This window comes from Limanda limanda, chromosome 15 (genome assembly GCF_963576545.1).
Source record: "Limanda limanda chromosome 15, fLimLim1.1, whole genome shotgun sequence".
Taxonomy (NCBI): domain Eukaryota; kingdom Metazoa; phylum Chordata; class Actinopteri; order Pleuronectiformes; family Pleuronectidae; genus Limanda; species Limanda limanda.
In genome coordinates, this window is record NC_083650.1 from 12,178,748 (window position 1) to 12,193,923 (window position 15,176).

At 45.1% G+C, this 15,176-nt stretch overlaps 2 protein-coding genes across 2 annotated transcripts; one reads left to right on the forward strand and one right to left on the reverse strand.

Annotated features, from left to right (window-relative positions):
* The first annotated feature begins 2,984 nt into the window (after nt 1-2,984).
* On the forward strand, nt 2,985-5,014 carry prdm8 (PR domain containing 8). The gene is made up of 3 exons (XM_061086779.1): nt 2,985-3,197; nt 3,564-3,797; nt 3,926-5,014. Exons 1-3 carry the CDS (start codon nt 2,985-2,987, stop codon nt 5,012-5,014), a joined length of 1,536 nt encoding a protein of 511 aa, XP_060942762.1.
* Nucleotides 5,015-9,925: 4,911 nt separating this feature from the next.
* Nucleotides 9,926-13,943, reverse strand: gdf10a (growth differentiation factor 10a). Its single transcript, XM_061087777.1, has 5 exons — nt 13,914-13,943; nt 13,569-13,660; nt 13,080-13,348; nt 10,232-11,385; nt 9,926-10,117 (listed from the first exon to the last, which is right to left on the reverse strand). Exons 1-5 carry the CDS (start codon nt 13,941-13,943, stop codon nt 9,926-9,928), a joined length of 1,737 nt encoding a protein of 578 aa, XP_060943760.1.
* Between the last annotated feature and the right edge of the window lie 1,233 nt (nt 13,944-15,176).

A 15,176-nucleotide genomic window follows, 5' to 3' on the forward strand; every position in this document is an offset into this window, starting at 1 on the left:
AGATCGCTTTCAGCCAACAGGAGTCTGGTTCGGCTCGAGCCGGGCGCTGCCAAGTCTTTTCTCCTTCGGCCGAGAGAAGAAAAAACGCTCTGCATGGATCAGGGCAGGACGGAGGAGAGGAGCGACACCCGAGGAGAAACTCAAAACTCCACTGTTACACAGAGGGAAAAAAATGCTGCTCCTCAAATCAGAAAAAAAAACTATTGAGCCCATATCAGTGAGCCCAGAAAGGTTCAACATACATACACGTCAGAGGAAACCGGTTGGTTTGATGTAAGAAGTTGATTAGTCAGAAATGAAATGAAATTTATTGTGGTGGTCATTATATATCCTCCTATCCATGAGACTCAATACAACTCAATATAGTTGTAATGTTGTGACTAAAAGTAAAATACCAATAGAAGAAAAATAATAAGGAAAATACTTTGCTATGGAGCTGTAATGGATGAACCCAAAATAACAAGGTAGCCTATTGGTGCGTTAATAGGATGGAGAAGAATCCTTGAGTCTGTTTTGATTTTAATTTTCCTAAACACCAGAATAAGGCCATTTATCACATTTATTACAAATGGCTGATTAAACTCAAACTCAACTTGTTTGATGCAAAGTTTCATCTCCTTAATATTTGTTTTGCTTTATTATTCGTCATTATCACGAATTGAAATATTACAAAAGGCTTTGGCTGATGATTTAAAGTCATATTTAGTAAATCCACCATGATTTGTTCTGAATAGTCAATAATTCATTAAATCGATGAGTATTTTGAAAATAATTCACATCCACAGTCTGAGACATTTCGCCCCCACATGTCGAACAGAGGAACTGCACAGACAGGCCCAATTTAATAACGGGCCTTTAATGTAAATCGATCCACGACAGGATGCGAGGCTGAAAGGTTTTCTAAAGAACGTGTTCCTGTGGATGTCGAGGAAATGTTATCACACATGAAACAATATATTGTTTCAATAGTGTGATTAAACATTGAACCAGACCCGAGGATTCCCTTATTTATTCTGTTGTGTGTTGCATTCTCAAAGTTGGCTCGATAACAACCAGGACATTTAACCCAACCAAAGCTTTGATGCAGAATAATCCATTAAATGCTCATTAGACAGAAACAGTTTAGTTTATGAATAATGCATTTGCCCGGTGGCAGCATGCTTCATTTTCTGTAATGGAGGCCAATTTTACAATTTCCTATTCGCCCACATTAGCCAGGATCATGTCCAGGGGTCGTGCGAGTCTCGTGTAGCTGAACTCATTGTTCTGAGTCGTGACCGAAAACTGTCTCTGGATTCCCCACATAGCTTGATGCGCAAAGTGGCTGATGCGCAAAGTGGAGTGGCTTTCATGTTTAAAACTGCTCATAATAAGATGTGTGAATATATCCACTAACAGATAGTAGGGATTTGTTATTTGACCTATATGCTGAAGGCCTGTGTGAGGTCTCCTGCCTCAGGTTGTGTTCCTGGCGTCAGGAAGTTCAGCGCATTACCTTAAATTGCATAATTACGCAGCAGGGATTTGGACTCATGATGATAAAAACCTGAAATTACTCCTCTTCACATGTGGTGCACAGCATGTCCACGTCAGCCAGCTGCATGCTTGTTGTATTTTAATTAATCACATTAATACACACATCCCAAAATATTCATTAAATGATCACCGCTCCCTTCATACCACCGCCCACATCTCTCATCTTCAGAATCAGAATCAGATCAGAATCAGAAGTATTTTATTGCCAAGTACGTTCACACATACAAGGAATTTGCTCTGGTAATTGGTGCAAACAATGAACATAGAACATAAAGACGCAATAAATACAGCATGCATGGAGAGCAATAAAAAATGGGAAACCAGTATATATTTACTCACTGTTTACTTCTAATTTACTCACTTTTTATCAATATTTATACAGAGTAACATTTATTTTGAGAAAAACATTTCTGAATAAAAATATATAAAAAATATAAAATATAAAAAGTGAAGTAAAAATTGAAATGCTTCGTAGAGAGGACTGTAAATCCGACGAGGGCGCTTTTGCCAAGGGTCTCAAATTCAAAGCCTATGTGCACGCGCGTGTGTGTGAATGCGTGAGCGCGCACGCGTTGACATCAATGCGCAACGCTCCAGTGCGTGAGCTGAGGGAATAAGTGGGAGTGGGAGAGGAGCGGGCACGACAGAACGGAGGAGGATTCACTCGGATAAGTAACCCGTCACCGAGGAGCATCATCATTAGCGAGGTCCACTGCACCAGCTGCAACTTGCTGCCACACCACGGCACCGACAGCCTCCTCCATGTCCGCCGGGTGAGTCCATGCTGCTGATGCTCCGCTGCAAGTCTTTCTATCAAACGTCATTTATTAATAGGAAAACAGGAATTTTCAGATTGGCACCTGCAGGTCATCCAGCCTCGTTCAGCTGTCAACATTTAAAAAAGACAAAGCTCTTTCAGATCAGATAGCTTTTATTGAGCAGAGACGTCTGGATCAATAGTCTCGTAATCTCCGTGCGTTAATGTTGTTCATAAATCAGGAGAAAACGTATTGAAGTTCTCCTGGCGCTCGGGAGGCAGTTGGTCTCCCGGCAGATGGGGAGACAAAAGGAGAAACCGGGTGAAAAAACTGAGACAAAGGACGTTAGAAATCATTTTTGCCTCGGCACCGGCTGCACCGACGCGTAATTTGTGGCAGGAGAAAAAAAAAATACACATACTGAGGCAGAAATTATTATTTTCAATATTGCTCGCAAGACAATTCAGAGGTTTCGAGCATCTGTCAGTCAAATAATATCATGTAGCCTTATTTCTCCCTTCTTATAAAACAAATACTGCAAACTTTAAGTCTGAAAATGTATTCTTACATTTCTCATGATTTTTGTCTCATTCTGTTTAATCAAGCCTCTTGTTTTGAACTGTATCTTGAAATAGTAATATTTATTCCATATTTGACATGAACCCCTTTGTATTTTATTACAGTTTGACGATGGATCACAGTTTCCTGCCTCGGTCCATCTGGACCAGTGACAGTAAATTCCTGCAGCATCCCGCGGATCTCTACAGCAGCGTGGTCGTGACGCGCAGCATCCCCGCGGGCACATGCTTCGGTCCATGTGTGCTGCAAAACACTTTCTATGAGACCATCGCCTTCATCGCGCAGAAATCCTCTGACAGGAGAGCGAAGCCCTACGTGTTCCGGGTGAGTTGCGCAGTTTTGTGTTAGCTGTCATTTCAACTTCTCTCAGATCAGATTTGCTTTGGTTGGTTGGTTGAATTTTCCATATTTTCAGGAGCCTAGGGATTTCGTGACCATCATTGTCAAGACATCACCAGGCTCCATTTTAAACGTTCACATTTATTTTCCTTGTATTTTATTTGGCTTTATTTATAATGATCACGAAGCTGCCATAACAAAATGACCATGATTTAAATAACGTCTCTTAAAGGTGCCACCTGCAGAAAATGATTAACAATTTGCCTTTTCATTATTTAAGTAATTTCCAGGAAACAAAATAGATTGAGATGTGCTCATTTAGAAAACGTCCGGTGCTCCTGTCGTCCACAGGTGGACCCTGAGGCCATGCGTAACTCTGCGCTGGTGCTGTCCTGGCTGCGGCTCGTCCAGGCTGCGCGCAACGCAGAGGAGCAGAACACCGAGGCCTTCCTGAAAGCGGGTCAGCTGTACGTGCGGACCACCCGGGTCATCCGGCAGGAAGAGGAGCTGCTGGTGTGGTACGACCAGGAGCTGTCTCACCTCCTGGGCTTCACAGACATGAGCAGAGGATCAGGGGAAGGTGAGGTGCAGCTCTGTTACATTTCAACGTGTCATTATGTCAGAGTGATGATGTACACTTCACAATATATGTCACATAAAACATGGATTTATTCGTTACCTAATCATATGTTGTCTTTGTGTCTGTTATAGAGTACAGATGTTGCAGATGTAACCAGGTCTTCAAGAACGAGTATCCCTTCCTGGCCCACTGCCGCTTCCTCTGCACACAAGTGAAGAGTGACCCCTGGAGCCGCGACGTGTACGCGCACAAGCACCTGGAAATAAAGAGGCAACGCCGAGTGACAGACTTCCACAACATCGCCAGAGATCTGGAACACAAGAGATCCAGCGGCAACGAGGACGCAGAGATTTACCCAAAGAGGAGGAAATACGAGGAAACGCTTTATCCCAAAGGCCGGAAAACTGTTCTATTAGAAAAGACAAACATTTCAAACGATGATAACATTACTCAGCTGGTTAAAGGCTACGACCAGGCAGCAGGAGACGCGTCCTCCTCTGAAGGGAAACTGAAAGGCGATAAGATCAAACCGGATCATTTGGGATGTAAGGTGGATGATGATGAGGACGAGGATGTGGACGTGGTGGGAGCCAAGGAGACCTTTACGCACGGCAGGGAGATGGCAGAGAGCTCCGAGGTGCGGTCCCGCAGCAGCAGCAGTGCGTTCTCTCTGGTCAGGTCCAACATCCAGGGCGACCAGAAAAGCGCTTTCTGCAAACCGAGCAAAAGAACTTCACCCATCGACCCCCAGGCGCATCCCAGCAGCGCTGCAACAGCCCCCTCTAGCCGCCTAGAGGAGCTGCCGGACGTGTTCACCCCCAGGGCCGTCATGGGATACAACAACCTGATGGGGTCCAGCGTCCTGAGTGGAGACTTACAAAGCGGACCCTCCCCGGTGGCGCTGAGCAACACGTTCCATTACGCACCGGAGCACTGGTCCAGGAGCGTGGGCGCACAGCTGCAGACCCCGTCCTCCCTCACCATCCTCCCGCCGACCTACACCTCCTTCGGCGTGTCGGTGCAGAACTGGTGCGCCAAGTGCAACCTGTCCTTCCGCATGACCTCCGACCTCGTCTTCCACATGCGCTCCCACCACAAGAAGGAGTTTGCGGTGGAGTCCCAGGTGAGGAGGCGCAGGGAGGAGAAGCTCACCTGCCCCATCTGCCACGAATACTTCCGGGAGCGCCACCACCTGTCCAGACACATGACCTCACACAACTGAGACGAGAGGGGGGATGAGAAAAATAAACTCTATTTATTTCCTAGCAAATGCTCGTATTTAACATGTTTATAACAGTGAATGTAGGTAACTGTAAAGAAAATAGCCAGACGGACAGACATGGCCTCCACAGCCTGTCCACTAGATGACGATAGAGGTACGTGTTGATCTCACTGCAGTGTGTTGTCTGTCCTGTAGCCCTGTTGATTAGGTCGATGGTTATTTTTGTGCCTTATGGAACTCAGGAGGGGAGGAAGACAGAGAACACATCATGATTGTCATAAATATCCGGACGCATGCCCTCTTATTCATCAGCTTTTCTCTGCTCTGGTTGGTACAGAACACATGGATTGGGTGTATTTGCACATTGGTTTTTGAAATCTAAAATGATGAAAATCAAACACACGTCTCGAGTATTTATTTCCTCCAAATCAGAAATGGTGTCAGTTTTTTTTTGGTGTCCCGATAGGCTGAAACTGAGAACAAAATTGTCTGTTAAACATGATTGCTTTCTAACATTGCTTAATAGTTCAACAATGGTTCCAAGTAGATTACACTTTCCCTAGAGCACCGCATGCTTGCCAAAAAAGGCCGACATTTGTTTTGGGATATTTTGGCCTCACTTGCTATTTTAGAAGTGGGCGACTTCAGGCTCACATCCTTTTTCTCCAGGCCACAATAAGTCCAGAAGTGGCACATTATTGCCTGAAGTGGCCCATGTACATCCGTCTGCTGTCTGGGTTGTGCATCACTACAATTTCAAAATATTGCTCGAGATGTTTCATCCAACATATCTACGTGCTGTGTTTAAAAAGGAAAAATGTTATTGTTCATTAAGATTTAATATTAACTACAAAATATAGGAAAAAAAGAGTACAGATTACTTCCTTCTCTTTCTGTTTTTTTAGTGTGGATATGGAGATGATTTCCATACAGATACCTGAGTGGGCCAAGAACTGTTATTTAAACCATAGTGTTTTCTCTTTCATCATATTGCATATAATCTGTTTTAGTATCCTTGGACCTTAAACTGTTGCCCTTCCACATACACTGTTGCTGGCAGAGACTTTAGAATGACAGAAACGTCACCCCATGCACAACCAACATCTGCTCCGAGGTTCTCTTTAGTCTTTTCATCTTCAGAAACTATATTTTAGAGATTGAGGTAAATATATTATTTTTCTAATGTGTCTTCATGGTTAACAGTTTCAAACATAAGGAAAACAAAATCAATTTGTAGTTAAAAAAGTTTCATACTTCATTACCAGACTTGGACGGAACCCACACACAGGCCCCCTGCTTTGAATTGCTGATTTTATGTTTCCTCCACCAATGATGTTCAACTTACCTCCCATTCGGGTCAGGCTCCGGACACACGGACATAAATAGCCGTCTCTGTTGCAGGTAAATGAGGCGGGAAGGAGGCATGAAGTTCATGGGAAAGTCAGGCCTCGACCCTGCTGGGCGCCCTGTAACGTAAGCACGGCTGTAAAACCCTCCCATGCTGCTGTTATCTACTTTTGTTCGAGTAAAAGAGTTGATCCTCCTCAGTCTCTGCAAAACCGTCAGACTCTCAACAGGTGCCTTCTGGAAGGTTCATTCATCATTTTCTGTAAAATATAACAGCTTAATGTCATGGGTGTTTTGCTTGTGATGATGATCGGGTGGAGATCATTACTCATATGTTTTATTAGTGGGACTGCAGCCTAAAAAAGACATGGAAACTGGGAGAACAAACCAGGAGAGCAATGAAACATGTTTCTAATCTTTCAGTGAGCATTAAAACCTCATTCAGTTTCAGGTATTCAGAATGAACTTCTTGGCTGAATGAATAACCATTAAAAGACTATTTTATTTCACTTTTCTGAATCAAATACCCTGTGGCTTGCGTGATTAAATGAATGATAAAGAGGCCCAGTGTCACTTTATTTAAAGCTATGAGCCATTAGTTTGTGCGGAAAGAGCCAATTCAGCCCAGACAGAAAATCCTCTGTTGTCTAATAATGGCTGTATTGCTCTCCTTTAATTGAACAGTCATCATGTGGAAAAACAAATATTGTTCTTGGTTCCCCAGCTTGCCTCATTTTGGCTTTTAGGCACATTGGGCCCCGTGCACGTACCTAAGACTACTGTGGTTTTCTCCACTGGAACTGACCGTGGTAAGTACTCTCCTGTGACTGTGATTGTGGTTGACACAGGGTTCACTTTTTAATAGCAGACTGTGGGTCCAGACTGTGTAAGGGATCAGTCAGGAAATGAGGAAAAAGAAGAAACCAACCTGGATGTATACGTTACAATTGGGTCAGCCTACTTTGAAGCTCAGAAATCTATTAATGTAAACATGATTCATAATAACCCTAACTACAGTCATCATCGTAATTTTAACAGAGGTTATAGACCCCATAAAAAGGTACATTTGTGAAAAAGGTTTTCGAGCTGCGGAACATTTCCACTCGTTCAAAATTGAGAAAACAGAACCAGGTTTTTGGTTTTTGAGACTTTTCTCTCACGCCTCTCATCTGTCTCTGGCTTTCATCATAAAATATTGAAGATACATTTTAAGCTCTCGTTATAACAAGTGGGGAAATAGTATTTATCCCAGGTATTATTACAAAACTAAAATATAGGATTTCGTTGTTTTTTCTGATGTCATATTCACTGGCTTAATTAACAACCACCCACCAATCCCAGCCTTGAGAGTTATGGTGGTTTATTGTCCTGTACAAATTGAGTCAAAGGGGATTTTATGTTTGTGAAGTCACCAAATTCATCACATGCGTCATATGCAGGGAGTTGGTTCATATGTGTTTTGACCACAGGAAGTAGGAATCCTTGCAGGAACTTCTTGCGTTTCCACTGCATGTCCCAGGTATATACCCACAAAAAAAAGGGGGTGGGGGGTGAGCACTTAATATTTCTGGTCCAAGTTTACAGTTCTGATCACGGACCTGGAGAAATCGTGTGACAGATGGGCCGAAGAGGTAGTCCAGGTGTTGCTTAGCACTGTTGAGCTGAGGACGACATCCAGCGTGGATTGAAATCAGCAAAAACATAACGTGTTATAATCTCCAGCAAGCTGAGTGAGCTGTGTGAGCTGAACTTGCACCACAGCAGACACTAAGGAATCACACAGAGCTTTTTTCCCTTCTGTGTCAAAAAACAAATAAAATCCCCTTTGATTCATTGCTAGCAGTAAAACATGAAAAACTATATATATTGTCTCTGTATATTTAATAATGCAGACAACAGAAAAGGCCGAATTTGTTTTTAGAGACAATAACAGCTGACTGACTGTTCCCATTTTTAGCTCTAAGCGCAAAATTGCATGTAAGATGACTTATAGTCTCAGCAGTAAACAGTACAAGGGCTCTCAGTCTTTTGCGAAATGTCTCTGTTTGTATTAGAGACACCATGACTGTCCACTCTTGGCAAACTTCAAAGCATGTCTGTAAACAGATGTGGCGCTCACTGTCGACTCTGTCACGCTCAAGGCGAAAAGCAACCACAAAGGAATGGATTAATAATCACAAGGCTCCCTCTGCCATTTCACTGTCAGTTTGACACACTGTTTAGGAACCACGCGGGTCAGCTTCCTCCTCCTGGGAATAAAAGTGACAAGCGCTGGACTTCAAGTGGTTGAGATCATCTATCTGTTGCCATCTGTATATGTTTTTCTTTGGAGGGGGCGGGGGGGCATTACGGAGAACATCCTGCACTTGTAAATGCTCTGCTTTTGAATGGAGGGAGACAGATGGGTCGAAAAAGGGGAAGTGCGCCGTGTTTTGATGTTCAAGTGGCTGACGTCCTAATAGGTGCGTGCCGGCTTCCTCCGTCAACCAGTAATGCGGCACTCACATTATTTGCCGGACAACAAAACGCCTGAGCCTTTGGTGTGGGGGTAATAATGAGTTCAAGGGGCTGCAGGGGAATGTTGGTTATCTTTGAGTGGAACCTTCCCGGAACACTGGTGCCCTTTTTGCTTCCCCACCCCCCAGAATCAAACACAGTTTAAATGAAGTGTATAAAAACAATAATATTCCAGCAAGGGCATTGGATTAAATTACATTTTTTATTCTAACTTACACAAGGCTACCTTTTCATAATTTAAACAATACACATGTACAGCATCTCATCTAGAATATAATAATACAAACCTAGTAACCATGACAAATTATCTTTAACCAAGTGTCACATTCAAAATAGAAACATTCCTCTGTTTTCATTATAGTATTCGTGAAGGGGTGGCGAGTGTAAATGGATTCCAGATGCTCTCCACAATTCACTGGATACTTCCTCGAGAGCAAGAATGTACAATAACCTTCCCGTCTTGCAAACAAATTAAACGCTGCATGTATGTACACAGTGGCGTGTGATTAGCTCCAAAGTAAGAACAGCTGGACACAGTATATCAAAATGACGAAATCTGTCTCTTAATCTCTCATCTGTGTGTGTTGCAGTGTAAAGCTGCCCGATGACACATTGATAAAGTCTCATATTTATAGCTTTTTGTGTCCAAAGAAAACATGAACACAAAGACCGATATATTCTGAGATAAAAGAGAAAACATTCTCTAAATGCTCCTGTCCATGAAATCCTCGATATTATCTCAAACAGAATCGCAACAACCGGGGCTTCGTGGACATGTGGAGCCCTGACTCTACATGTGCGACTCTGTTCCTCTCGCCCAGGCCGGTGCCAGACAATGTGTCTCTTCAAGTCTTCCACCGCAGGACAAAAGAGATGGAAGTGATTTCTCTACAGCCTACGTTCCTCCAGGAATAATGACGGCCAAAGTGACGCTGTTTCTCCAGGATCAAGAAACCACTCGACAAACAGATGTATGGTTCTGTGTCTCCGTTAGTCCTGTTTTTCCGTTTCTCCCCACATCCACCCTGTTGGTCCCCCTCCCCCCTCCTATCTGCAGGAGCAGGACTGGATGGACATGTTGGGGTAAACCTTGAGCACCGGGTTCCTGGACTCGTCCTGGTAGAGCACGGCCAGGGGGTTCATCTTGTCTGGGACGCAGCAGGGCTCAGGAACCCCGGGGATGATGCCGACGGCTCGGACTATGCTTTGGATGGTGGCGTGGTTGGACGGCCTTGCCACCTGGGAGAGTTTGAGTAGATAGAAGGAGAAGAACAACACAGTTTAGTTACTCAATATCACTTTCTGTGTATAAACCAAATTATATGATATAGAGCAACGTGTTTGTGCTCCTACCTTGGGCATGGGGAATCCACATGTACCAGCACAGTAGTAGGCTTCAAAAGCCTTGGGAGCTATGACCCACTCGCTCCAGCCAATATCTGCAAAGTCCACTCTGAGGTTCCTCCTGGAGCAGCCTCGGTGCTGCCCGCTGCCCCACTGCCTCCTCCTGGCGTTACGCATTGTCTGTTCATCAAAGCTCAGGACAGGCGACTGTGCGTTAGAGCGCCCCCTGTGCTTTTTTACATCCTTTCCCTCATTTCTCCGCTCATGCTTTCGTCCATCGGCGATAGTCCGCGTGCGACCGTTTTTGTCTTTCTTCACAGATGACTCGTCAGCCTTGAGCTCGTGATGTGATGTTCTTTCTTCTTCTTTGAGAACCCGGGGTTCTTCTCTTTCATGGGCTCCTCCTACCTCCACTTCTTCATCCTGGCTCTTTCTCTTCTCCTCCTTCCTTCCTGACTTAGGCTTGGGTTTGAGGTACCAAGTGCTCTCCCAGAGGTCGTCTTTCCTGTACCCATCAGGCCTGTAGTCCACCTCGGGTAGCACATTGTTGTGGATGGGGTCAGTGGGAAGAGTCGCCTGCCTTCTCACGCGTCCGTTCGACTCTGGTGAGGAGTTAGGTCTGTGCGGCAGCTGAGAGGAATGCGAGCGCTCTCCTCCCTCGTTGGACGGGTCATATCTCTGAAGACTTGCAGACACGCTGTTGGGCTCCTCCAGGGCTTGGTCATTGGCATAAACTAACAGGTAGGGCAGGCTGCCGGCGGACAGCACTTCCTCTGGTTTCCTCTGGGGGTGCTGCCCTAAGTCCAACTCCACTGACACCAGGAGATGACCCTTATCCCGCGCCTCCTTTATGACCTGGGTCACATCTTTCATCTGCCACACCCCTCTCCTGTGGGGGTGGAAGGTCACGTTCCCCAGAAGTGACCCCATTGACCCAGGTGTGACCTCTGACCCAGTGGAGACAGAGCGAAAGAGCAGGCTGATGGACGGAGAAGGGTTGACGACCGAGGAACGACAGGACGGGCTCTCAAAGCGTTTACAGAACCAGGGTTTCTGGTGAGGGCGCCGCTCGAGCAGGAAGTGGAATGTGGCAGAAAGGATGACCTCTGAATCCTGGAGGGTTGTGAGGTTCAGTCGATACGCCGCCCTGTGGTCAGAGGAGTCTGAAAAGACAATCAATCAATCAGTGTCAGTCAGGTGAACAACACAATGACAACTGTCTTTCTTTCATTACCTCCGCCAGGAAGGTTATGTTCTAATCTGTGTTTGTTTGTTATCAGGATTACACAAAACCTACTCAACTGATTACCACACAATTTAGTGGATAGATGTCGTAAAAGTCAGGGAGGGACCCTTTGAATATTGGTGTGAGGTTTTTTTTTTTCACTGTCTTTAACATTGCGAAATGTGTATGTTTTTAAAACCAGCACTTCTTCTGAAACATCAATCTTAAAACTTCAATCCACACAGACACAATTAGAATGTTTTGCAGCTCATAAATGTGTTATTTCACCAACTGTTTTTGGTTGTTCTTGGACAGACATACTGAGAAGCCAAATTCTATAGAGAATCATTTGCCAATGTAAACACCAGCCAACAAGCAACTCAACCTTATCTGAACGCACAGCTTTGAGCATTTCTACACTATTCATCACTGATTTTCATCATGTGTTTTCATCATTGTCTGAATAAGAAGCAAACGATTTGGTGATAAAGTGGTATAGAAAAGGCATTTTCAAAAAAGGTACCAAGTGGCAGAAAACACTATCCTAGAGTTGAACTCCTTTCCTTGTTCTGTGTTACATGACAGAGCTGTGAGGCTCCGTGGTCCTTGGTAGGATTTCAGAAGGTGCCCTTAAGAGGAACCAGACTGTGGAGCTCGGGCTGGCAGCGGTGGGGTGGTTGGGGGGGCCAGCATGCGGGGCAGCTACATATTCATGATGAACATTAACTTCAACAGCAGAGTTATTGTTCATTGTGCAAGAGTTCAGCGGAAGTATGGACTGACTCAAGAGATATACATTACCTCGGATTCAGCCTGCATATGGAAATGCTTACCTCAGTTTCTCTTAAAGCTTCCCTCTTAAGCCTAATACAGCCGCCACTGTCTGCTGCAGACACCAAGACATAATCAACTGTTTTAACAGATCTTACATTGTTGTGAAAACGCTCTTACATCTCTCCTTGGGTTACACTGGGGCCACTGCAGTAAAAATACTCAGGTGTTATGATATGCCATGTGAGAACTCTGTGGGCTATAAATGTCTGTGAGTTGTGTTTATAAAAACAGCATCAGACAGAGAGGGACGGCTGCGGTTTAAGCCCCTTGACTCCGGGACGTGGAGTCACATACGTCCCGTAGCCATAACAGGAACATGGAAGCCACGACAATGAGCCTTTCTGCAGCTCGGAAAAAACCCCACCGCTGAGGTATTGAACCCGGGCATTTGCTCTCAGGGAATCGCAGGCATTCTTGCGCACAGTGCGCGTCTGTCTGCGGTAATTGGCCAGCCTGTGCGCAAGAGGAGGCACAGCTGCTTCCACACACAGTGAATCCACAGCGTCCCGAAATCATTTGAATGCATACTCAGACCGTTCCAAAACAATCACACCTATTTAGAGCGTCCGACCGAGACATGCACTTTAAATAACCATGCATGGAAAATATCAAGAGGCTTTCTGGACACTCTTTCTTTTCTTTTTGCTTTGTGCCACATACCCATGGCGCACGAACAGCACCCAAGGCTATATGTTTCTTTGGTTTTGGTAAAAAAGAAATTCAGTATGCACTTGAGTAATTTTGCAGGATGCCTATTGCTCGTTTCCTGTGTGCAGGTTGATGAATGTGTTCACGCACCTTGGCTGGCTCGGACACTCCTGACTGTGTTCCCCTCCTTGAGGCGGGTTTCCCGGTTGTATTTCTCGTACAGTTTGGACATGTGCTGGGAGACCATGTCCTGATCCACGCCCTCTGAGAACGGGTCCGACGGGGACCGGAGAGACCCGCTTTGCCGTGCGCTCCAGGCGCCCCCCCTCATGACCCTGACCGAGGCTGCACCCAAGACACAGCTCCACATCAACAGGAGCAGGTGCGAGGGCATCGTGCTTGGAGCTGGCGTGTGCGTGCTGAGATGAATCCAAAATCCAAAAAGAGGGAAGGGAACGCAGAGAAATGTCCCAAACTCTCCAATAAGGACTTAAAGATGCTCCAAAACAATCCAGAGGCAAAGAGAGGCTGTGCGTAAATGTTCCAACGCTGCGCTCTCACTGTCCGCTCCGCTGAGCCGTCACACCCGTGGATGCTGAGTGGGTTCGGAGGGTTGGAGTTGGAGCTGCTACTTCTTACATCTGCGTCCGTGTGGGCGCCAGAGGCTCGAGGAGGGTTCTAGTGGAGCGGTGAGAGGCGCTGACGTAAACTCCTGTCAGCCAACGAGGTCTCTGCAGAGGACACAGCCAGGAGTTTAGGTCATGATGCTGACCTGTCCCCTCTCCCTCCTCCTCCTCCTCCTCTCTCAGGATCCTGATGATGATGATGATGTACTTCTAAGTTCTGCATCCATGTACAGTGACAACAATGATTGTGGTTTGTTTAGCACTGTTCACACAAAGCCACTTTTGAACCTCAATAAGCTTTTTTCTCCTCTTTTTTTTTTGCTTTGCAAGTAATTCCACCTCAAAATTTCCATCTCACCAGATTATTTCCAGTAACTGTTTCTGACATACTCTCAGTCACACATAATTAGCATGGAAACACCTACAATAATAGTCGGACCAACCACCCAAGGGCTATTGTTAGCAAAAGTGATCCACATTTTGTACATTAGTGTGTGTGTGTGTGTGTGTGTGTGTGTGTGTGTCTGTGTGTGTGAGAGAGAGAGTTTTGGAGTGAGAGGCTGTGAGATGACACTTTTGAGGGACTGTCTGTGATTTTATTCACGGCCTCCACTGGGACGGCAGGGCTCAGCCTCGGCACAGATTTGTCTCTGGTGGTGTGTACATGTATATTTGTACGAATGTGTGCATGCGAGTTGTTTCCCGTGTGTGTCTCTGATGTCTGGAGCTCTGTACCAACAATGCTTGTTTTGTGGAAGTGGTGGTCTCCAGCAGAGAGGCTATAACTAGCTGGGCCTCTCGGGTCACACTCTTCCCCTCTACACACACACACATACACACACACACACACACACACACACACACACACACACACACACACACACACACACACACACACACACACACACACACACACACACACACATATACATACACACACATGAACACACGCACAAGCACACGTACAAAGCTACTTAGTACATTTTTGGCCCCCAAGGTCCCCACAGGATACTCCTTTTCACTATGTTCCACACCAGCGACAGGTCTTAAATCTGGACTTCTCTGGAGATCTGTTTGAATGTGTGTGTGTGTGTGTGTGTGTGTGTGTGTGTGTGTGTGTGTGTGTGTGTGTGTGTGTGACAACGGGGGAGCATTATGAAGGAGTTGGCTGGAATGGCATCCTTTATGGTTTTGTCATTTCACACAAACACATAAATGCTTCGCCTCTTCCCATAGCATGCTGAGTTATGCTCCGTTGCAAAACAAAATATGATTAATTGCTTCGGTTATTTATTTGAACACATGCGATGCTGTTTTCAATTTGATTAAGAGTCATCTTTGAAAAACACTGTGAGAAATCAAGTGAGAACTGAAAGTGGCATTTTGAGAATGACCACTCCTGTAAATCAAAACCTCCTGGCAACACAAACAAACAAATATTGAAAGATATACAGTTCTTTCTTTTGAAGAAATAAGAAATGAAAACCAAACACTATTTGCACAACATTGAGCGGTTGTTCTCTGTTATTAACAAGCCATTAAAAAACACTTGTCATTATGACAACAAGGGAGTATCTTGTTGCCCACAAGGAGTCCTTTGCACTGCAGACCGATCAGCTTG